Source organism: Pseudochaenichthys georgianus, chromosome 13, assembly GCF_902827115.2.
Source record: "Pseudochaenichthys georgianus chromosome 13, fPseGeo1.2, whole genome shotgun sequence".
NCBI lineage: Eukaryota > Metazoa > Chordata > Actinopteri > Perciformes > Channichthyidae > Pseudochaenichthys > Pseudochaenichthys georgianus.
This window is the reverse complement of record NC_047515.1, coordinates 16733753-16756931: the sequence shown is the minus strand read 5'-3', so window position 1 is coordinate 16756931 and position 23179 is coordinate 16733753. Positions and strand designations below refer to the sequence as shown.

The 23179-nt window shown below is 40.2% G+C and overlaps 2 protein-coding genes across 4 annotated transcripts in view; one reads left to right on the top strand and one right to left on the bottom strand.

The window, feature by feature from the left end:
• Positions 1–23179, top strand: part of LOC117457231 (neurobeachin-like) — a 223104-nt gene that overhangs the window by 156631 nt on the left and 43294 nt on the right. For all 3 annotated transcript variants that reach the window (XM_034097171.2, XM_034097172.2, XM_034097173.2), the window contains 2 exons: positions 2017–2163; positions 8125–8261. In XM_034097171.2, coding sequence (XP_033953062.1) covers positions 2017–2163; positions 8125–8261 — 284 coding nt within the window. The remainder of the gene's footprint in view (positions 1–2016; positions 2164–8124; positions 8262–23179) is intronic.
• On the bottom strand, positions 8891–11167 carry mab21l1 (mab-21-like 1). The gene has a single exon (XM_034097208.1). It carries the CDS (start codon positions 10821–10823, stop codon positions 9744–9746), a length of 1080 nt encoding a protein of 359 aa, XP_033953099.1. The 5' UTR covers positions 10824–11167; the 3' UTR covers positions 8891–9743.

Below are 23179 nucleotides of genomic sequence, written 5' to 3'. Positions count from 1 at the left end.
TACATGAAGTGAAACGGCTGTGAGATGTCAAGAAGCCAACTGCAGTGGCTTCTGATAGAGTGCTTCCTTAGTACGGTCAATTACAAAGGTGTTAGTTGACACATTCTAGGCAACATTATTTTCCTTTCTTATATACATGTAGAAGAGTTCCAGCCTCAGTTGAAATCCTGCAGCAGGCAATGATTGGATATGTACATAGTATCTACCTCAGACTGCACTTGTCTCTATTTTTTGGACTCAAGGTCATACATATGAGTAATATTTCAGATATTTGAAAGGGTCATTCTCTTTGTTTTGCCATTAGTGGTCAAGGGTGAGCACGTGCAAAGGGGTGTAATGAGTCTGCCACGACACAATGGCACAGCAAGTCCTTTAATCGTGACAAATGGTGCACTTTTAATACAAGAGTGTCCAGGGGCTATCACTCACGAGAAGATCACTTTTCATGTCGGCACATTTTCTCCCTCATGCCATAGCTTCTCATTTCTTGTTATTTATGTATAACCACATTACTTTGTATGTTGGAAAAAACTGCATTGTGGGTAAAGCCCCCATCCCTCCATACTTTACCCCCCCACAACAGTTGATGTTGGTCATTGGCGTGTAGAAATCAGCATGGTTTATTTGTTCTACTGTACAGACTTGCTAATCAGAACATCAGCCTGTGAGCTGCACTTTCTCTCATGTTCTTGGAGCGTAATGATGGTTTACAGAATTACAGTTTTAAGTTTCATTTATGCCGCTTTGATCTCTGACCGCTGGCTGGCTTTTTCCTCTAACATTGCACAGGATTCATTTCCGAAACGCACAGACTTCTTCCCTCCGTCTGATGAAAGCACTCCAGATATGAGACAGAGCAGGAAGCAGACTTTTTTTCTCAGTAGCAGTGTTGACAACAGTCAAATGTGACCTCTTCAAGACAAGGTACATGTTCCTCAGGGGAGAGAGAGAGGAATTAAGAACTGTGCTGAAAGGAAACATGTCAGGCGGGTGTCAGCCACCTCCCATTTCATGATATGTGTTCCCTTCTTTCTTACACGCAAGCTTCTCCTCTGGTTATGTCCTACATTGGTCTTCAGAAAAACAAATTCACATAAACGTTCCGAGCAGCCGTGTGGCAGGCACATGTTGGAGATGGGCTGATTTAAACTGATAAATGTATTGTGAGGCCTCTTTGTTTTGCAGGATGTACGAACACATCTTTTTCAATGAGTGTGCTCCACTATAGCCATATGATGCTGTCCTGGTGTAAGCAGCTTCCTAATTGTCCTGTCTGTTCAGTCTCACTCTTGTCAAGTCTCCAAAAGCAGCAAATGATATCTCTAATCGACTACGAGCTTGAGATGTATCCCCCACTCAGCTGTTGGTCTTTCAAGATACAGATAGTGTTTCATATTTGACCTTGTCTAAAAATAAAAGCTGAAACACCTCTGATGTTCAACCATGCAAAGTACATTTTATTCAGTGAACAAACGTGTGTACCCTGACATTCTTTTATAAGCTATGGCAAGTACATTAGAGAGCACCTCAGATCAGGTTCAGCCTGCATATCTTATCTGTTTCAAGCAGAGATTTTCTCTATGATAATTTATTTGTATTCATTTTACTGGATGATACATTTTCATAGCTTTTTAAAAAGAGGATATTTTTTGTTTTAACTTGAGGATGTGCTTAAACCTTATTATGATACAACATTGTACGGTTATTTTGAGGTTATTGCATGGCTAAAATGAGTTCTTGTTCGTTCAAATGTAATCTAAAATCAGTATGCTGTTACATTAGTCTCTTACTAAAAGTGTTATATGATTTTATGTATGTCAGTGTCATTGCAAATTGAATTTCCCTGCATTACTTTCAAAACGTTTCTTTACTTTTGCTTGCCAAACCATTTGATACTTACGAGATATTACAGTATTGCTAAACAACAGTGTATCAATGGAGACTGTGATAGTTAGTGGACAATCTGAGCTATGGGTCAGAGTGAAATACTACTCTTCTCAACATTTATTTCGTCAGGCACGGAGGAGGACGAGGTGGTCAAGTCTAAGAAAGTCTTCCGCATTCAAACCGTGGCCAGCCAGAACCCCGAGACGGAGCTGATGCTGGAGGGAGATGAAGATGCCGTCAGCCTGCTGCAGGAGAAGGAGATGGACAACATGGGCGGTAAGTCAGCACAGCAGCACCTCCATTAACCCGAGAACACATCGCCTCTGTTGGAGAATCTGCCCTTATCTTCCATCTGTCTTATTCCTAATCACTGTGTAGTTACAGTGCACATGTTTAATGTCTGAGCATCAAGTGTTTCGGATCAATGTGGCTTTAACTGTTCATGGTATTGCATTAGCAACAGTGCAACCAAAGGGGGAAACTTTGTGATATTTGGCTAATATTAAGTATTCAAAATATATCTATGTAATGTGTTTGAAATTACAGATTGCATTTTGCAGTTCAACATTAGTTTAGTTCTTGAGTGAAAGACTATGACTATGTGTTTTTAACTGGACAGCTTTGCTCTGGTTTAACTGCTATATTTTGTTTGGATCTCAGCACAGTGCCTTCCTTAAATGTTATCTCCAGACGCAAGCCTATTAAAGTTAGATTAATACTGGAAAGATGAATATTCCAGATATATCTCATCCTAAACATCTTATTGAGGAAATCAAAAATCCATGATTAATTACTTTACTGCTTGCTAAAATGTATTCAACAGTGGCCATATTTAACCTGTCACTTGAACTCATATTGTACTCCTAAAGGCAAGGTCAAGACATTCATGAACACTTTTTTGTCACTTAAAGATTCACTTAAATCATTGTGTTTGGTTCAAGTTACTTACTAGAGCACTATTAAATACAGGACAGACGAATGTCCTATGGCACTATAGGGGCCACTGCACTTGAAAAGGCTATAGTAAAAGTGTATGTTATGTGAGTAATGAGAGCTAAGAGGCAAGATAGCAAGACTTTGTCACACAATTTCTTGAAGAGGCTAATTAAACATAATGTAAAGCTATAAGTGAACATCTTTTGTAGAAATATCTTAAGATCAGATGCTACATTTCCTTACTCTGTATCAAAATAGCACACTCATAATCTCTGCTAAAATATTTGTAACATAATTAATCATCAAACTTTTTGAAAGTTAGAAATTATTTTCTTAATACAACTCTATAAAAAATTATTTTTCCACTAAATATATTCCTATTACAATTGGGTGAAACATTTGAAATGTCATCAATCATCAATTAAAATAATAAATATGGTTATATTTGAACTGTACTTCAACACACATTGCCAAGAAAACGCCAAATGTTTTGTATTGTTAGTGTGGATGTGAGCATGTGGATGTTAAAGGTCCCATGTCATGGCCATTACTACTGACCATCATTCCATTGTTGAGGTCTACTAAAATAAATGTATATTGTGCAATTTTCCAAACTCACATTGGTTTCTCAAACAGCATCTCTGTATAGTATGTGTATTCACTCTGTCCGAAACGGCTTGTTGGAGCTCCTGCCCCCCCTCCCTGTGAGCCGAGTGGCCGTCTGCGAGACAGCGAGACACAGCAAAACCCAGCCCGAAACCAGCCGGAGCACACACACACCCGCAGCCTGGCTGGGAGTTTGTGTGTGTGTTCACACACAGACTCACAGCCTCGCCGCGTCCCGCCGTCTCAGGCGACGCTGCAGCTGAGAAAAGATTGAGTGTGTGTATGTGAGGAAGTCTTTAACGTAACGGCTCTGCAGTCGTTACGTTACATCACTATACCCAAATACGTCACTGTACCCAGGAAGAAAAAGATAAATCTCCAACGAGGCGTTCTGGGGCAGCACAGACAGGTATTTTCTGTGTTAGAGTTGTACTCACTACAGGGTGTACTTTGAAGGTTTGTGACTTTGCAGACTGCTTACATGCAGGAAAAGCTACATAACACACAAGGGGACGTGTAATAACCAGAAAAGCATGACATGGGACTTTTAAGGGAGAACAGACAACTTTATTATCTTGCAGTCAAACTAACCCTCATTCTCTGTACAGTAAACAATTATTAGGATATGAATTGGCCCTCAACAGCTGAGGAAAGACCAATACAACGTAGAGCCTTTATTTATCTTTGATTTATTTTACCCATGTGATTTATATTTGTTTAGTTTTTTAATAATGTATCTTATCTTAGTTGTAATACTTTGCCAGATGCAATTCAGTCAATAGTGCAGCCTATTGCCAAAGCACTGGTCTCCCAAAGATCCTGTCATATAACCAGCATCACAGTCAGTGTGTGAGCCAAACTATCAAACTAACCAAATAACCCTGACTTTAAAAGGTAATATACCCAGAGTTCAAATCTTTACTTAACACATCATACAAGCAATTGGTGGTTTAAATAAGTACTGTACAGCCTGTTACTGGTTCAATGCCTGCATGATACAGGCGTTTTAGAAGTATACAAACTAATATGTATCCCTGACAGCCATTACGTGTTCCAAAAAACAGTATATCGCCGTGACAAGGATAATAAAGCAGTCAAATGTGAAAAGTAAGTGCGGGCCATTGTTTTTGAGAGCTGGATGTGATTTTATTCTGAATTATTGGCTACTTAAGTGGATTTAAATAAACATTCAAAGACTGTATATGAATGTTTAGCTCTTAGGGTTGACATGTTGTGTATAAAATATGTTTCAATAAGGTCTAATGTTAGAGATTTTTGTATTTCAGAGAATGTTATACTTCGCTGGATTGTGCACAAAAATAACAGAACTGAACAAGAACATTGGAAAATTGAACTGCAATAAAAATCCAATCCAATGGATTTTATTAAAAGGTTACACAAGTTAAAATAATCACAGTCTACAAAGCAATTTGTGTTTAACAGATGGATATGGTTGATTGCATAATCCCTCCACGTGACATTTGGTATGTTACCAAAATGTCTTAAACCAGGGTTGCATCTGAAACATGTGTCAACGGAAAAAATATGGAGGCATGTATGTACATTATTTATCCCAAGTGCAGATTGTAGTTTTAAAAAAGTGTATAACAAAAGAATGCCCCAAATGAGATCACCAGACATGTAGCCCTGTGTACGTTAGTTATCGTGGCTTATGAGACTCAGGTTGAACCAGGGCACTGCTGAAATCCCTTCTAAGATCTGACTGAAGAATCTCTAACCCCTCCCCTTTGTCCCAGGGCCAGCATGTCTGTGATGAACCCTGCACTGTCCAAAAGAGCAAGGCAGGGGCCAAAACACCCGCACAATGTATTCTCTCCAGAGAACCATTAATGACCTTGTACAAAAGAGAAAATGTGATATTGAATATTTATGATACATTTATAATGTGTAAGCTTGAATCCAATAAGGAACCAATTTTGAGTGTGGACATTGATATTGAGGAGTAAATGCTTGAATCAAAAAATATATTAAGTTCATGTTTTGACCAGTGGGGGAGCTCCCTCTCAATGTAACATTTGGGTAATGTTTTTAACAGGATGCACTGTCTGTATCTAATCTCAGGCATGAACAGCCTTAATGAGAGATCTGGGACTAGATCCTTGTCAACAACAGGGCTCTCCTGCCAGCCTTTGGGTCAGTGCCTGCCGCTGCTGCTGCCAAAGGGGAGGCCCCTGCTCTCTAGGGCCGGGGCAGTTTTGGATACTGAACCTAATCTTAGATTTGCTCCCCCACAAACATTGGAAATGCTGTCAAATTGTCAATGCTTTCAGTGGCATTAAATGAGCCTGTCTGCATATTCAATCCAATTATTTTACATGCATATTTCAAGTAGAGTGATCCAAAATAACTCAACCTCCGAAATAACTCACCCTAAAATGAGCATGTGAAAGAAAATAATCTGAGCCTTGCATGGCACTTCTTATACCGGAACCATGTTAGTTTACCCCGTGGTGTGGCACAACCATTTTGTTCTGCCCTCATTTGGTCTCTATGTATCTATTTTATAGTGTCCATTTGTAATACTGATCCCTTGAACAAGGTCAATTTTAATAAAAGGGTTTAACCATCTTAGAAAAAAAAGAGGAAGACAATGTTTTAATCCGCTTTCATGCCAAGTTTCTTCTATGTTTGTTGTCATATTTAATTTAAAAGCATACATATCCTTTCATAATATTTGAAAACCAGGATTACGTCAAAAGAAAATATACTAACAACCCTGGATATTTTAAATATTTGATTAAATATTTTAATTTAAATTATGTATGCTGCAGCTCAAATGAATAGTTTGCAGATCAGTTCACATTTCTCAAGGTTTTTACATCTATACCTAATATATTGAGAAATAAATGCTTGCTTTGAAAACAGTGGAAAAAATGACCACTGCTTCAGTGACTCAAATGCACAACAAGCCACTGTGCCTCAGATGCTCCTATTCAGTAATGGCTGCAGCTGTGCATGCACATGTGTGAGTAACTATCATAATTCAACATGCATGTTAATAAGTAAATGATAGTGTTCAGGTGTGAACCTACTTCCACTTGTATTTCTCTCATTTTGTAAAATAAAAAAGTAAACAGGCCGTCCAGCAGATGGATTGTGGGCAATGATAATTTACCCGTCTTCTCAATAGTTCTCCCAAACTCCCAACACACCTCACTTCATTAAATTGTCCTGTCATCTGACAAATATTTACATTTTCATTAAAAGAAAGAACAAACAGAGAACATTCGAGCTATACTGTACACCGCTGATCCTGTGTAACTTGCCCTTAATTTCATTATTCTCTTGTAAACATTTTAATGCCATATAGCCTAATTATGGAAAGATCCCTGAGGGGATTACTGACTAATCCTCTTCCTCCCCATGATCAATGGATGCTGTAGCTTAATGCCAGTCTTTCTCTCTCTGTATAGCACTTTAGGGCCACAATACATCAGCACTAAACGTGTTATTTTTAGTAAAAGGTGAATAGGATGTAATTAAGGGGCTAGTGAACATAAAGACATATGAATTGGCAGAATTAATAGTTACAATATGGCTTGCAATTGTTTGTTGTTTTTTATTTTCTCTTTTATTAATAGATTTGAAATGAGTAAAATAGGTCAGTGGAAGTTTGTATATGGAGCTTGTAAGCAACGTGTAGCGCCTGGTCTGATAGCATCAGCAGATAGGATCACCGTTAATGGAGCCGAGCAGCGCTGAGAGAGACCCGGAGAGGGCGGTCTGCCTGCAGCCTGAGGAGCGATGAAGGGGCGCTGGGGGAGTTGAGACCGAAATCCACTTGTATTCCTGTAACACTATCGGGTATAATTGGCTGATGAACGCAGATTAAGATTGATGAGACATTAAAGTGGCTCTTTGGAGTTTAAGGGATCGATAAATATCTTGGTTTCCAAAGCTTGCGTGTGAGAGCATACACATGACTGTAACGGTGCTCCACAGCGACACTGATTTGAGAACATGGAGGATGAAGCAGAGGAAGAGAAGGAGGGGGAACTGAAATAAAGATGTGATCGCTATCAGCTGGCAGGGTCACAAAGCCATCTTAAATTCTGGACAATTATTAGGACTTGAGAACAGTATTTTAGTTTGTTTTACGTGTGTTTTTTAAGTCTATTGCAAAATAAAAAGCAGTATTTTTATTTTTGGCTTCTAATTTTTAAGCAGCCCTGAATGCCAGCGATACATTTTGATTTCAGACCGGCACTGCAAACACGTTATGATGGTATTATCATGTGAGGAAAATAAATTCATTATTTTATTTAACTCGAAATAGTGGTGATGCATTTGGTCGGATCCAATAATAAAACATGTTTATGTTTTAAGTGCTATAGACACATATGCGTATTAAAGGCGGCGCATACGACCACAACAAAGACAAAAGGGCGTTCAGCTCCATTGATTTGTAAGTCGATGAATAATAGGGCGTATACAAATTAAGACTTTAATAATGCATAATATTTGCCTCATGTACAATAATAAATTTAAAAAATGATTGAGTGTTTATAGCTGCATGGTCCAAATGCAGCAATTTAATGCAAACAGGTGATTATGCTATATTCAATGTAAATGCACTGATAATAGCCTACAGACTTCTCCTCCACCTGCTTTATTAACATAAATATAACATTTGTTCCATGTAACTGATTTAGCATGGCTGCCCCCTCTCTGCAGGCCCAGTGATCCTGAGCAGCCCGGCCCAGCTTGTGGCCCCCGTCCTGGTGGCCCGGGGGACTCTGTCCATCACCACCACCGAAATCTACTTCGAGGTGGACGAGGATGACCCCGCCTTCAAAAGGGTTGACTCTAAGGTAAGTAACCTGCAAGCAAGTGTACTGCCCAAGTTCAAAGTGTCGTTTGGCTATATACGTGTTTCCCAGTGGGGGTTTATTTTATTCTAACTGGCCAACAAGAAGATAACCACTTTTACTGTATTTTAAATACAACATTGTTATAAAGGAAAAGCGCCTGGTGCGCTGCACCATGTTTCCATGTTCTGTTTTTGTATTCATTTAATGACGTGTTGTGCGCAACTTGTGTTCTAAATTCCTTGTTTATTTCTATTTCGTGTTTTAAATGTGCTCTGTTATTGAAGCATTTTTTAAATATATATTGTAATGATAATTGTGGCCTCGTCATTCAGGTTCAACAATCAAACGATACAAGCGAATATATGGCACGGAAGTTGTATTTTGAAAAATATTAACTGATAGAAGGTCTGTTTTAAAAGCTGTGTATGGAAATTATTCATTCCTATTTCCCTATTTTTTAAAGATGTCAAGCTCATCCATATAAAACGCCTATAAAGCCTACAAGAACAAGAGACCCTGAACGATTTCATTATATTATTATCGCATGGCATTAGGCCTGCTTCACTACTGTTGAAAACACATTTAAGAAAACCATAATGGGACACAAATATAAAACAGCTCGTTTTATTAGCGCTTTAAATTAGATCAAAGACAGAAATAAAAAAATCAGATCACAGATGTTATAATCCAGTGTATTTCAAGTGCATTTTTTTCAATTAAACTGTAATATATATATTTATACTATACATGTTATCATTTTCATTTTTTTATCATGTAGGCCTAAGCATGGTAGAGATAAACAACAACCAAAACATGTTCGAGTACTTTAAATAATAATTCAAGTAAATTGCTGGAATGTTTTCAATGAAGCAAATGTTGTACGCCTATCAAAATGTAAACTTAAAAAATTAGACAATGTCCATTTAAACAGATGAATCAGACTACCACTGATGCAAGTATAAATTAATAACGTTTCTACCAGATAAAAAAAAAGTTCAGAAGTAAATTTAAACAGGTGGATCCTATTTACGTGTCACAGAACAACATTCACAATTTCAGACCACTGGAATCACAATCTATGAAGGTATTTACAGTATAAAATGTACAGATGTGTGTTTTTATTTTATTTCCCAAGTTTCCCACGGGGCTTAATTTGATTATTTAAGGAAATATCGGATTTAGGCAACCGTGTGGCACGGAGAGAAAAGAACCACTGTTGGTGTGGCCTCCTGGTTTAGCCAATAATTTTAATTTGCTCTGAAATATTGACACCGCCAAAAGGTGCACGGGGGATAAGGGCAAACTTAACCGTCATTACAAATATCAAAAGAGGCTATGCCAAACAAATATTCAACGACAGAGGACAGTCACATTTCATAAGACTTTGCAAATTGGTTGGCAATGTGTTTCTGTCCGTTAATGAACTCGTTAGGCCTTTTTACCACATGTTTTAAGACGAGGTGAACTAACATATGTTTTACCTCAGAGTTTCTCCAAGCTTTTGGGGTTGGTCAGTATTTCTCTTGCCAGTCGCCAAGTCTGTTTGGCTGCATTCTCTAGAGAAGAGTGAGGTTTTCCTTGAAACAGGTCTAAAGTAGGGAGGAAATAATGCGGGCACCTTCTGCACTGCAAACATGAAATCAGCTGCAATAGTATCCCGTTCAGGCGGTCTCCGAGGCAGTTCTCATCCCAGTCTGACTCCCTGGGATGCTTCTCACACTCGTAGGAAACCAAAGTTTTCATGTGGTAGTTGTTCAGGGGTGTTCCGGGCAGTTCGAGGTGACGATCACGCAACGTTTTGAGGACTGACAAGCATTTCTTCCTGCATCCACCCAGGATCAGCCGGTTCTCGGCCTCGGCGAACTGCAAGACCCAGGCGTCGCTCTCTGCTGAGCTCTGCTTGCCGTTCAGGGAGTAGCACTCTTTGGATAAAAGATTGAAACCTTCCGCCTTGACTTCTGCCACTCGGTTAGGTCCCGGCCAGGGGATGTGGGGGAGAGGCCAGTGCGCAGCGCTTCGTGGCCAGATCCCAGTGCACTTGAACGCCGGCGTGATTTGCACCACATATCTGTCTCTGATGCGCAACTTCACCTCACTTGTGTCAGCGACCATTTTGATAACATCTCTGTAGCTGCATTTATCCACAGCCTGCGCCACCAGTGTCTGAAATCTCGAGCGGATCTTGCGCGCCGAGAGGTAACCGGAGGCTGTGATGAATTCAACCCAGAGAGACATGCTTCTCTTGCGGCCGTCGCTGAGCTTGAGCACGGCACAGCCCGGGAGTGACCCGTCATCCACAAAGTTGAATACTCCCATCTGATTCAGATAGAGCACAACCTCGAACTCGGTGGGTGAAGTGACCTCCAGTCCCTCGAAACGATTATCCATTTCGCTGAGAGAGCTGATGAAGCGGGGCTCCTGCGCCTCGACCTCCTTCAGGACATCCGTTACCACCTTGCACACCTCCCGGATGCTCTTGGAGATGGCTGCTTTTCGAGACTGACATTTCTCGTTGTAGTATTTGTTGAGGTGATACACCAACTTTGCCTGGGCGGCTATCATGTTTGGGCAGAGATCCGGGTTGTACACCGGAGTCTCGCAGTAAGCCGAGGGATCCAACGCGACGGTTATTACGGGAGCCAATTTAAGAGAAGAAAGAATCTATTTAAAAAGAAATAAAATGCCTATTTATAAGACACCTATTTTAAGCTGTGCTCGGAGCACATTCGTGATAATGATATCATAACATTCAGAGTTGCATTGAAGTGCACGAAGCAAGTCCTCAGGATCGCTAAAAGTCCATTTAAAAAAAAAAAAAGCCTTTTGGTTTCTTTCTGATCACTGTGCCAGTTAGGAGTCCGCGTAATTGCTCAGAGTGGAGTGTGCCCTCCTGACGCAGACGTCCGGTGTTGCTGTGTTTTACAACAGGAGACACACACACTCTTTATTATAAGGGAGGAGTTGAAACCAAGATGTCCAATCGCTGTCCGATGCGTCACCGCTTTCCAGTTTATCGAAAACAAATTCATCCCCGGCTGTTATATACATGTAAAAGGTACAGGTAGGCTAGTAGTAGTATATCAAGGAGCGGAAGTACACCTAGGCATTTTGGGAGAAGAAAAAAACAACATATCACTGCGTTACGTTGCTTTTTCTTGGACTACATCTGCTGTTTTTTAGTCCGCTCTATTGAATAATATATTAAACCGTAGGTGGATGTAGAATTGTGATATTTTGTTGGGATAATAAACTTTGATCATTTTCGTATCATTTAAATATTTTCTTTTTCTCCATGTGGTTCGGATCTAATTTATTAAGGTGCATCACAATATTATAACTTTTTAATGTAGGTACTTTTTAATGCGAACGAAACGAACAATATAAAAAAGTTTTAGCATATTTAGGCGTTTGCTTTTTGAATCCATGCATATATTCAATATAATACAGTTTATGTATTATATCTTTAAGGGTTAGTTCAACTCAACAGTCTGTTGAGCAGGTTTATTTCTGAAACATATCGCGTTGTTTATATTTATAATTGTGATTATATTTGACACATTAATTATAGAGTGTTTATATATATCAATTTACAACTCGCGCTCTTTTTACAGATTGTTTTGCTCTTTTGCTGCGAGGCAACATCCTGATGTTGTGCAACAATTCTAGCGCAATATTTCCAGTAATTTAATTATTTTACGCTACTGTATATTTTAGGAATATAAATATATAACAGTTGTGCTATTGATGATTATTTCTTTCTTACATTGCTCAAAATGAAAGCCCATTACATGCGTATACATATCAATGTTTTATTGTGTTCATCTGCCAAAAGAAAGAAGAAAGTGTAAAATAATATTATATTCTATTCTATTCTTTTTTATTTGTTTTGTAAAATGTCAGCATTCAATTTCACATTAAGGTGAAATTAATAATATAAATTGGTATTTCACAACACATTATTGGGTAATTATATTATAACAACAACAAAAAAGATAGCAACAATGCAACACAAAAACAATACCATGATAAACATAGTTTGAATGCATAATAAAAGGGAGAAAACCTAGATTAAAAACATGAATATCAATATACTGCAACATGGCTGACCATTTTACGCAGTGTCCCATAATGTTCCAGTTTGTTGCTTTAAGGCACAGCTCTCTTAGGTTGATTCAGACATTGATCCACAATTAAGAGATCTTGCATCCACACTAAACCCTCTCTGGCTCTCATCATTTCTCTGGCACTCCATCTCACAAGGTATAGTGCTTGCTTTGAAGAGGACTTCAAAAAGATAATGCTGCTCGGATCAGATAAGGAACACACAATGGCATTTACACTCATCTCTGCTAAGAACTGCATACGACCAGACATTATGAGGGCAGAGCGGCGCTCGTCAGCTCTGACTCACTACATGGATGCGGCTGAGCAGGAGCTGTCGTGTGTGTGCGGGAACAACCCTGATAGATGGGTGACTCCCATTATCGTCACAGCATGTCATGGACACACTGCTATGGCTTCTTGGCAAATCCAAGTGATAATTTAACACCGTTATACCAAACAGAAATGTCAGATATGTATATAGTGTCCCTTTCTCTTCTCAAAATCCTAATTATGGGACATGGTAGAGCTCTATAAAGGTCAAATACAACATTAAATAATAAGATTAGGTGGATTTGTAGTTCTTATCAAATTCCATCAAAAATATAGATTCTCATTGGCATATTTCTGAAGTATATGGAGGACATTATGAAAGGTTCTCATGTGAGAGGTAGCTAAAAGCCTCCTGCCCTCTGAGGCTTTGATAGTCTTTTCTCTCGCTCTCTCCCACTGTCTGTGGCCCAGCAGTATACTTGCCTTTTATTGAAACCAGGCTAGCCTCACTTTCCAGGCTATCTTGCTCCAAGTCACCTCTGAATCCAGTTGCACCGTTTGAGTTTGTGCTCCGGCCTTTGACCATTCGTATGCGCGATAGAAGGGGGGATTTTCATTGAGATTATCACCTCTTAATCTAAAGCATGTGGCTGCTCAGATCCCACAGTAACTCAACCTGCTCTGCAGTCCCAAGACTCCAGCAGTTGTCAGGTCTAGTCTTAGACAAGCAAAGCTTCTTACCCATATCTTTACCATGACAACATTACAAGCTTTGTTGCTTCATTCACTATCCCACTATGCTATTGGAGGCCCTCCAGTGTGATATATGGGGCTGTGATTCCAGTACAGGCCTATTTCTGACCCAGCAAAATGCATGCACGATTGTGTAAATCAATACAATGACTTCTACTTCCTCTAATTTTGCACGAGCATGTGACCCTGTTGTCAAGGCCTCTTTGTTTCCAAAGCATGCCTCTACAGTTATTCATTTTTTCTTCTCCCTTTTTCTTTTTCCTTTCTTCTAAGACTGATCGTCCTGTTAACATCGACGGGCATAAGGTCAATGGGGCTTGTCTGATGGCTGAAATTGCTCTCTGATGACACCCCGAGTGTTTTGAGTGACTTAAAATGATATTCCACTGATTGTAGCTAAAATCATCAAATGTGTATTGCCTTATTTTATATTTAATCCTTGAGGCTTTATGCAGTAATTATACACATGCATTAGTTATAATATATACATATAAGTATTCAACTAAGACATACATTGTGTGTTATCTACAAATGAGCATAATCTTAGTCAAATGATTTTTATTGTATGTACAAAACAGTATGTAGCCTCAAGCATTTATTGAAAAATAATAATATTCTTAAAGAGATCTCCAGGGGGGAAATAAAAAAACCCATTCTCTAGAAACGTGATAGTTTATTGACTATTTTGACACTATTCTCTATTGCTCCAGCTTTAAATCTATTTCATAAACAAAAGGTTATACATGTATGGGTGCTGTCTTTAGGTTTCAATGATCTGTATTACAATACTTCATGACTATTAACAAAATAGTTAATGACTTTATATTAGTATAGCATTCAACTGATTTTAAGATCAAGACCTTTAATGACCAGCAATCCTGTGACTGGTATCATAATTAAGGGTGATGTTTTCTTAATTTTAATAATCCTATTACACGAAAACAAAAAAGGTCTGCCATATGCTTTTTCATTAAATTCCTGGGGTCATTTAGTTTTGGAAAAGAGACTCTCAAGTCTTGTCCCATACAAAGGGAGTGCAGCTAGCTCCCGAGCTAATATGCAGATTAGTCAAAGTAGACTTAATCGGATGACATATTTCTATATAAATCAGATTAAAAGCAGTGACACTTCAGATACGTGACATCAACACTGGCTCTCAAACTGTGAAAATAATATACTTTAATCTCATGGGATAGCCACTCACTTTGATTTCCTATAATTGTATTTGTCACAAATTAAATTGTCTTAGGGTTTTTTAATAAAGGAACATTATTATTTCAAGCAATATGGTGTCTCTGTAGGAGGCCAGTTCATTTTTGGGCCCGGAGCCTCATTGAGGACCCCCTTTGGATTGTGTCCATTCATGTGTTTTATTCTCTGCTGTGTATTAGCAGCAAGGCAGGAAGCTGGACCACATAGCCAGAGGCTCTAAGAAACCCACTACTGATCTACTCAAGAGGCATTGTTAACGGTGCACCATATCTATATCATATACACACACAGAAGACCTAACGTACCAGAATGATGGACATTTTTGATAAAACAGAGTGTAAATTATCAAAGTTAATTGATTGTCTGAGCTTCATTTGGCCCTTCACCCCTCCCCTCTGCAATATGGTACGCTTGTCAGCCTTGTGATAAATTACATGCATGTATTTGCATGAATTTAGCATGAATACAATTCTGTTTTCTTTGCCAAAATAACGATCCAGAAAATGTGTGGTTTTCTTCACAAAAGGATAAAACAGGCTAACATTGTGTTCAGTGCACTTTTTGTCTTGCACAGGTTATGCAGTTGGCAGTTGAGCGCAGTAAAAGTGCTGGTGCAGTGTTTTCCACCGGTTTTATTAGCAGGCAGTTTAGCGTTGTATTTAGTTGTACATGACAATGCTAAACATGGGGTTTAATGGAGACGGGGTGGAATTTGTGGCTGGTTTATTATTTCTTTACTCAGTGCTTTTCCTGTTTCTACAAATGGTTGAAGTTTAGATTGTTCTTAAGAACTAAGTAGTTTATTTGGAGATTATTTTATTTGTTGGGAAAACTCTATATCCCATCTTGTCTGTGGTAAAAGGCAAGCATTCAGCAGCAGCAGTGTGATTAATCTTAATGTCTGCGAGATGTCTAGCATCTGAAGGTGGGCGCTGTAATCATCTGCCCACTGACCCCATGATGCTCATCTACAGTCCTCTCCGCTGCCCATGTGTCTTATAAGTCATTTCAAAGCTCAGATTAACAGTTCTCTCCCACGTGTCATATGATCTTAGAGTAGGAGTAAGAAGCACATAACAAAGAGAATGGAAGAATTGGTGGCATATTGTAGTTTTGGGGCTGTTGGTAATCAAATACTGCTGGTGAAACATGTGATAAAATTAGGCGGTGTTGCCTAAACAAGGGATGAAGGGTTCATAATTGCCAGTCTTAGAGATCTGAGGTGCCGGGTGCCAACTGTCAGAGCAAGGCTAATGATGACAAATGTCCCTCTATGCAGATTGCTGCAGCAGCAAAGGGTGTGCAGCTGAGAGAGAACAAGAACATGCAGAGGGCCTAATAAGAGAGAGCCTGTGTGCACATTTAATGACCTACATGGAAACAAACCTCCCTAACTGATGGACTGCCTTTTGAAAGCACTAAAGCTTAAGACTGCTACTGCATAAAATGGACGACTACCTTACAATACCCGGGACTGATATAAAAAGTAATACATCTCTGTGAATCCTTACTATCTGCTACTTAAATCAATACATATGACTAAAAATAGAAACTATAATTAACTAACATTTGCTTGGAAGCTTGTCAACATGATTTAACAATAAAACTGTGTCCTGTTGGAAAGTTAGCTCTATATTTAGCCAAACAATCTAGTGTCGAGGACATGATAGCCTGGATCAGCATCACCCTTATTGGTAGTTGTTGTCATTAGCTTATCTTTGTGCTAAAAGGCATGCTGTCCCTGGTTCACACAGCTAAACTGTTGTTGGTTAACATGGCTTTAAAAAAAGTTTTTGTCTCTTAAAAATGTGCCTGATTTTAACTTTCGTTGTAGCAGAGGGCCATACATCTGATTTCACTTACTGTGACGTGAGGCTCACGCTAATAAAAGAGCAAACCCAGAGTGTTGCGTGGCCAGATTTCCCCAATTTGTTGCATGAATGGCTTTTGAAAGGGGTCCCTCTCGGTACAAAGGGAGTCTCGTCTTTGTTTGGTTTCGCCCCATCTGTGTCATCTGGTGGTCTGTGCAAGAGGGTGGTGTCTCAGGGTGCTCCCCAGCGGCGATGCCAGTTGTTTTATGGACTCGGTGGAGTGGTGCTGGGAGTTCATAAGTTGGCTGGCCCATTGTGTGCTGAGCCCAGCTGACACGTGTGAATTGACTCCAGCATATTGACAGATCATTTCCATTAATGAATCGGAGGAGTCTGCCTTGTTTCACTCTGTGATTTATGCCCTTGCTTCATCCTCCTCTGAGCTCAGGGTTAACTAACAGACCCCTGAATGACTAAACCACACATTTCTGGATGAAGCGAGTTTGCTTTGTTCAGGAGTTTAATTTATGCGTAGATATTCTTAAAGTCATCTTTTTTTATTGAATTTCTTATATTTCAAGTTATTTTATTTATATAACCCAACATTACAAATGAATGCCAATTTATTACATACTCTATCCTTAAACTTAATAATAATCTAAACGTTTTATATCTCAAATGTACTTCTAATAAAATACCATGTTGGTTTAATCATGTTCTAAACATCATTTCTAAAGGGAATTCTGCACATTAATCTCTAAACAGCCTACAAGGAATAACTTGGTGATGTGCAATCAGTTAGGAACAAGCCACCTTGGAAGACTAAGTTTAATTTAAACAATTTCAACAAAGAACTGATATGTTTTTAAGGATGGTTGGCTGCCCAGACTGTTTCTTGATTTGGTTTGGAGCTGCTTTTGTTTGGAGCTGCTGGTGTCTCATCAACTCTGATCTTCCATGGCGACCATCCAGGTTGTTCAAAGCAACAGCCAGACACTGCTGATAGTGCTGGCCTCAGCCTGGCCTGTCACCCCCACCACTGCTGCCACATGGAAGGAACATTTGCTCGCCACCATTTTATGCCGCTGTCACCATCCCTTCAAGAGGGGAGGTGAAAAGGAAAGGAGGGAACGAGGGAGGCTCACCCTGAGCGGATGCTAGACAAAGATGGCAGCAGAGACATTTTGTCTACTTTCATTAGTTCTGGTGGGGGTGAGCTGTGCTGAATATTAGCCTGTTACTGGAGAAGCCACACATTGTGGAGTGCAGATGAGGAGCATGTCACAATCAAATCTACCCAACCTCATTTCCATCTCCCTCACAGAAAAAGTGGGACATATGGGACAGGATGCCAATTGCTTATTTTACACGGTAATTAACATCCCTCAAACCGTGTTATATGGTAGGTGTGTCGCAACCATGACAAAGTTTATCTTACAAATTTACATATATATTCCGATAAGGTTAGATTTGTTGGCTCCTAACACGGAAAAAAGGCTTATGTGCTGTATGTCATTAAGACATGAATGAACTTTGTTGGCTATCAAACATGTATAGTTTTGTTAGGACGGTGTCACTTTCAGCAAAACTCAGCACCATCCGTGCTACCATTTCCTTGAGTGTGTACTATATAGTATCTGTCAGGTTTAAATTGGGCCCCTTCCTAAACCCAACCACACACTGTGTGTATATGTGTGTGAGTGTGAGGACAGGGGTCTGTTTTTATGTGAGTGAAGGACAGTTTGCTATGTGATATGTTTACACATGCTTGTAATAAACCGGATTGTTTGCTGTTGTTTGTCGTCAGCATGATCTATTCATAATCACCCACCCCAGAACTCCCTTTTGGAGCAACGCCAAAACAAAGGTGCTTGATCTGGTTTCCTTTTTTTCAGTCTGCATCTGATTCCTTTGTTTACCTAAATAATACCATTCACACAACAACTCCCTGATTGGTGCTAACCCCGGTGGGTGTGTGTGGCAGTGTTAGTGGAGATGTATCTGAATGTTGTTTTGTCCTGCTGGGCTTTCATCTGGTGGACTCATTATAGTAGTCATCTCACTGGGCTGGAGAGAAGCTCAGGAGACGGGCTCCCCATGAAAGAGTCATGATGGACGAAGAAGTGCTGATGTGCAGGTTCCTGCCTCCAGGCTTTCTCCTGCTCAGGAAAAGCCCCAAGGCAAAAAGAAGCAGGCCGCTCAGACCAGCCAATGACTGACTGCAGAGCTAAAGTCAGACAGTTGCTTACTGGGGGCCTTGAAGTGTTTGGTAAAAAAGAAAGTTGACTAATAAGTAAGTGCATTTCTGAATCTCTTTTTAATGATAGAAACAAGCAAGTGAAAAGGAGGATGAGAGCACCAAAAAGATGGATACAGTTATACCGTTCTACCTTGTTTAATTTCAAACGATTTTATTAGTGTCAATTCTGTGGTCTTGGCAGGGCTTGGAGGTGTCTGAGCGAGGAGTGCGGGCGCAGGGTGAGAGCATGTCGGCTGTTGACACCATCTAACGAAGGGAGGATTAGGAGTTTACAGAGGCAGTAATATGATAGGTCAAAAAGAGGAGGCACTCCTCCACAGCACTTGGCTCTGTAATGAATGATTGACTGGAAAAGGAGAAGCTGCCACTCGCTGGCTGAGTGCTCATCTTGACGCCTGCCGCACCGCTCCACGGCTCCCCTTGATCACGTTTCGCTGCTCCCTTCTCATCTAAGGCACCAGTCTGCAGGGAAAAGCTGCTTTTGCCTCTTATTTTTCTCCCTAATTTACACATTTAAGACATTTTTGTTTGCTTATTTGAAATTCCTTTTTTGTCAGTGAGCCTCTCTCTATCAGTCCTACTCTCTCTATCAGTCCTACTCCCAGCCCTGAAACCAGCCCCCACCACACACACACACACACACACACACACACACACACACACACACACACACACACACACACACACACACACACCCTCATTTACAACCTTCCCTTTCTCTTCTGTTTGCCTCGAGGCAATGAACTAATTTCAGGTTCCATAATTGCAGTGTGTCGTACACCTGTCTGCTATTAATTCTCCCCCGTCTCTCATTCTCTTTCTTAATGAGGTATTATTGTAATTATTGTCATTATGTTATTTTCTGTAATGAACCTGATTGATGTTGTTGTTATGGCACCATTTATTCCCCATAATTAATGTAAATGTGTTAAGATCTTCTACAGGCACTGGCAGTCTGAGACTCGTGCTTATGGGTGAACTCGGCCCCTCATTCCCTCAACAGCTGACCTCTGAGTTCCCGCTCAGTGCAGAGTTTGTGTTGGAAAAGGAGAAGAGAGCTGAGCAGCCTGGTCACCACTGAATAGGGCCCTGCTTGTAGCCATTTTAAGACCATTACAACAGTGAAAGGCTACACAATGGCCAGCACTGGGCTTTGTTTCAGCCCGTCACTTGCACCCTGTGAAAATAGTGCTATGCCTTAAAAGAAAAGGTGAAAAAGGTTTTGCCCATACTCCCATGCTTTATGGGAAATCTGGTTATTTGTTGAAAAGGGCAAAAAAAAGTCTTCAGTGACTTGATCTTGAATGTTATTGTCGAAGAAGCAAACTACTGGAAGGAATGCTAAAGAAAATCCCAGCTGAATGAGAGATGTTGAATTTTTTTCCTTAGCGGCTCTCAATCCAATTAGAAGTTTAATAAGGGTCATGCATAGAAACTTCACGCTGCAGGTCGGGTTCTTTTGGGTGCTTTTGGAGAGTAGGAAGGGGCTGAAGTTGGATAGCGCCTGACTGAAGGTTGGTCTCTTTAATGTAGGGTGAGGGGTCTTGTGCCCTGGTGAGTCATTGAAACTGTCTGGGGAGCACAGATGATCTTTTCCGTTATTCTGAAGGCGAGGTCGGGAGATAATCTGACGCTGTGGTTAGATTGGTTTCTCAGGTGGTACCAATTACCTGAACTCTCCAAAGCCTTTGCTTCCCCCCTCCAATGCTTCTGTAGTGCTGTGTCACTCACCCTGACATTTGCTTAGGATGTATTTCTTTAAACATCCTCACTGATCTGGACTTAATTCAATATCATGGAGCTCTCAATAGTTATGTATCTGTTGCTGTCAGGTTCAGCATCTTACCTGCAACACTCTCCCTATTATTGTAACTTAGACTGGGTGAAAATGCAGAAAGGCGATATGGGTCTTTAGAGGGGCCTTACTTGATTTTTAATCTCTCCCTATGAGAGTGAGAGTGGGTAGGAGGGCCCTAGAAATGGCCACGTCCAGCCTTTGTGGGTTTGTTCACATGCTGGGGAGCTTTGAGTGTCTGACAGCCGTTTAACTCCACACGACCTGCTTCTCAAGTGCCATCGTTTGGTCGCTCTTGAATCCTGTTAGGAGCCATAATTACAATTCATGCACTCCCTGCGCTTCTTTGAAGAGCCATTGAGAAAGCAAAGAGGGGTGCGAAGAGCCTCAGAGAGCTAGCAACACTGGCCCTGCATCAGCGTGGAAACACTCAGCAGTGACAGTAACACTCTGAGGGCTTCAGTAAACTGCCTAAATATTGTGGCCTGTATTGTCAAACTAAACCACAGCACAGTTTACTGTACTGATGCATAAAAGGATCATTTGGTTATAAAATGTAAAATAGAGTTAAATGTTTTTAAGGGTGAGTAAGTATTTACAAATTGCAGGGATAGGTTTCTTATTGTAAATTGAAATACAATTGATATGACACATTTTATAAATTAGCCGTTCTTTCAAGTATGCAAACAATTTGAGGTGAAGCGCATTGAATGACGTTCAAAGGGAAAGAGGAGAAAGGGTTATGCCTAATAGGTGCTTTAGTAATTTCTGAGTTTTCATAGCTTAATCCGTTCTGAAAAGCTGAAGAGAAGAAAGGCTGAAAATGGCCCTCAGTATTAATTCGATGTGACTTCTGTACAATAAGGGCTGTGGATCCCAGAAGCCCATTTCCAAGCTTACCTTCTTTCATCATCCCCAGCCCTTGGAACTTTTACCTAAATGTTTCATGAAACCAAGGCTGTAAGCCTCTTTGGTATTCTGTCTTTATAACGCCTGGTTTAAGACTATTATTACACCATGTTCAAGGCAGAGGAGCACATACAAGCAGTGAAGCTGCCGCTCCATTGTGTGAAACTCAAATTGATTTAGTACAATTGGGAGAGCAATTGTATTAAAACACACATATTCTATGGGCCATTTCCCCCCTTTCATTTGGGAGTTTTGCAAATGCAAATAAGGGTTGCTTTGGTTTCCTTTGTAGAAATAAGTTTCCCTCTGGTTTTCTACACATTTTTTAGCAGAATGTATCCTTTATTATTTATAAATATTCATTGATTTAAACACACCATTTCCTCATAGAAACTAAAGTGTGACTGACCAACCCAAACATAAAGACAGTGCCTTAATCAAAGTTCCTCCTGATTGTTTGCGTTAATAAGATGTTAAATTAAAATGAAATTAAATGTTGCACTTTTGTTGTTAGCATGAAGACGGACCCTCCTCAGCCCCCTCCCCCGACTATTGTGTAAACAAACAATTGTGAAGTCTGTGACTTGTGTGAGATTCATTAAAGTCTTTATTTTGTTTTTATTTTCCTGCAGAGAGATAAAGCAGGCAAATGATTTGGTTTCTCATCAAAGAGTCCTATGATAATGTGCCTCAGGAAAGTACAGGGTGTATCTCACAGCTTTCGCTGCTGCCGCTGCTTTGAAACACATTCTCCCCCATTATAAAAACAATCTCAGGGACGCGGATACATGTTTCTTTGTTTTATGATTTCAGGAAACCAAAAGCCTACTTTTCTCCTTGTGCATGTTTTGTTTACACCGAATAGGGGGAAACTAGTGAGGCACACATTGGGTGGGTCAGTGACCCTAGAGAAAACAGCTTGCATTAATATGGTCTAATCCAATGTAATTAGTCAAATTACAGCACGCCAAGCAGCTTGTCAGGGGCTGTCGGCTTTGGCAGGAACACAAGATGGCGTGGAATCCCACTGGACAGCATTGAGACCCTTAAAGTCACTGCAAAGCTGCCCTTCTGCACTTACTTTTACTCCTTTCAGTCTATTTTCCTGGTCTCCTCTATCGTTCTTTCTTGACAAAAATGGGGAGGGCTCTTTCAGTTGTGCAACAATGTTTTCACGTCTCCTGAGTCGTCTCCTATACCCCCAGGCTGCTAGCTTGGCTTCATGCCTGCCTGCTAAGGTGGATAGAATGATATGAGGATTCATAGCACAGGCCAAAGTCAGAGTAATTATATCAGTGCTGCACTCCTCCTACGTGATTTTATGAGAGAGAGTCAGATGCACGCTAACTAGCGCCGCTAAGAAACGTAGACATGGTTAAGACACTTCCTCATGTCGTAGGCTTAGCATTGGTAAAAATATTTAAACTATATAATTACATGAGGATAAAGTACAAATTATCTAGTGCACTCAACAGCCAGATTATCATCCCCCTGCAAGCCCCGTTCAGCCCCAAGGGGTGGGCCTGTGTGACAAAAGGCCCTCATTAGCATACATGTACAAGCCCTCTCGTTCAGAGAAGCCGATAAGAACCTGTTCCACCTTTGCTTTGGCCCTGAATGGCTTGTTGTGCTTTTGGCAATGACAGATAAGTCAGGGTAATTCTACTTCATGCCTGAAAAAATGATGCTCCAGATTCTGGCTGCATCCCGAAGGTGTCACCCACGATAATCCTCAAAGAGCGTCCAGAAGAAAGGGGGCTGTGTGTTTTCCAGATGATATACTGCGAATGACAGAAAGAATTAT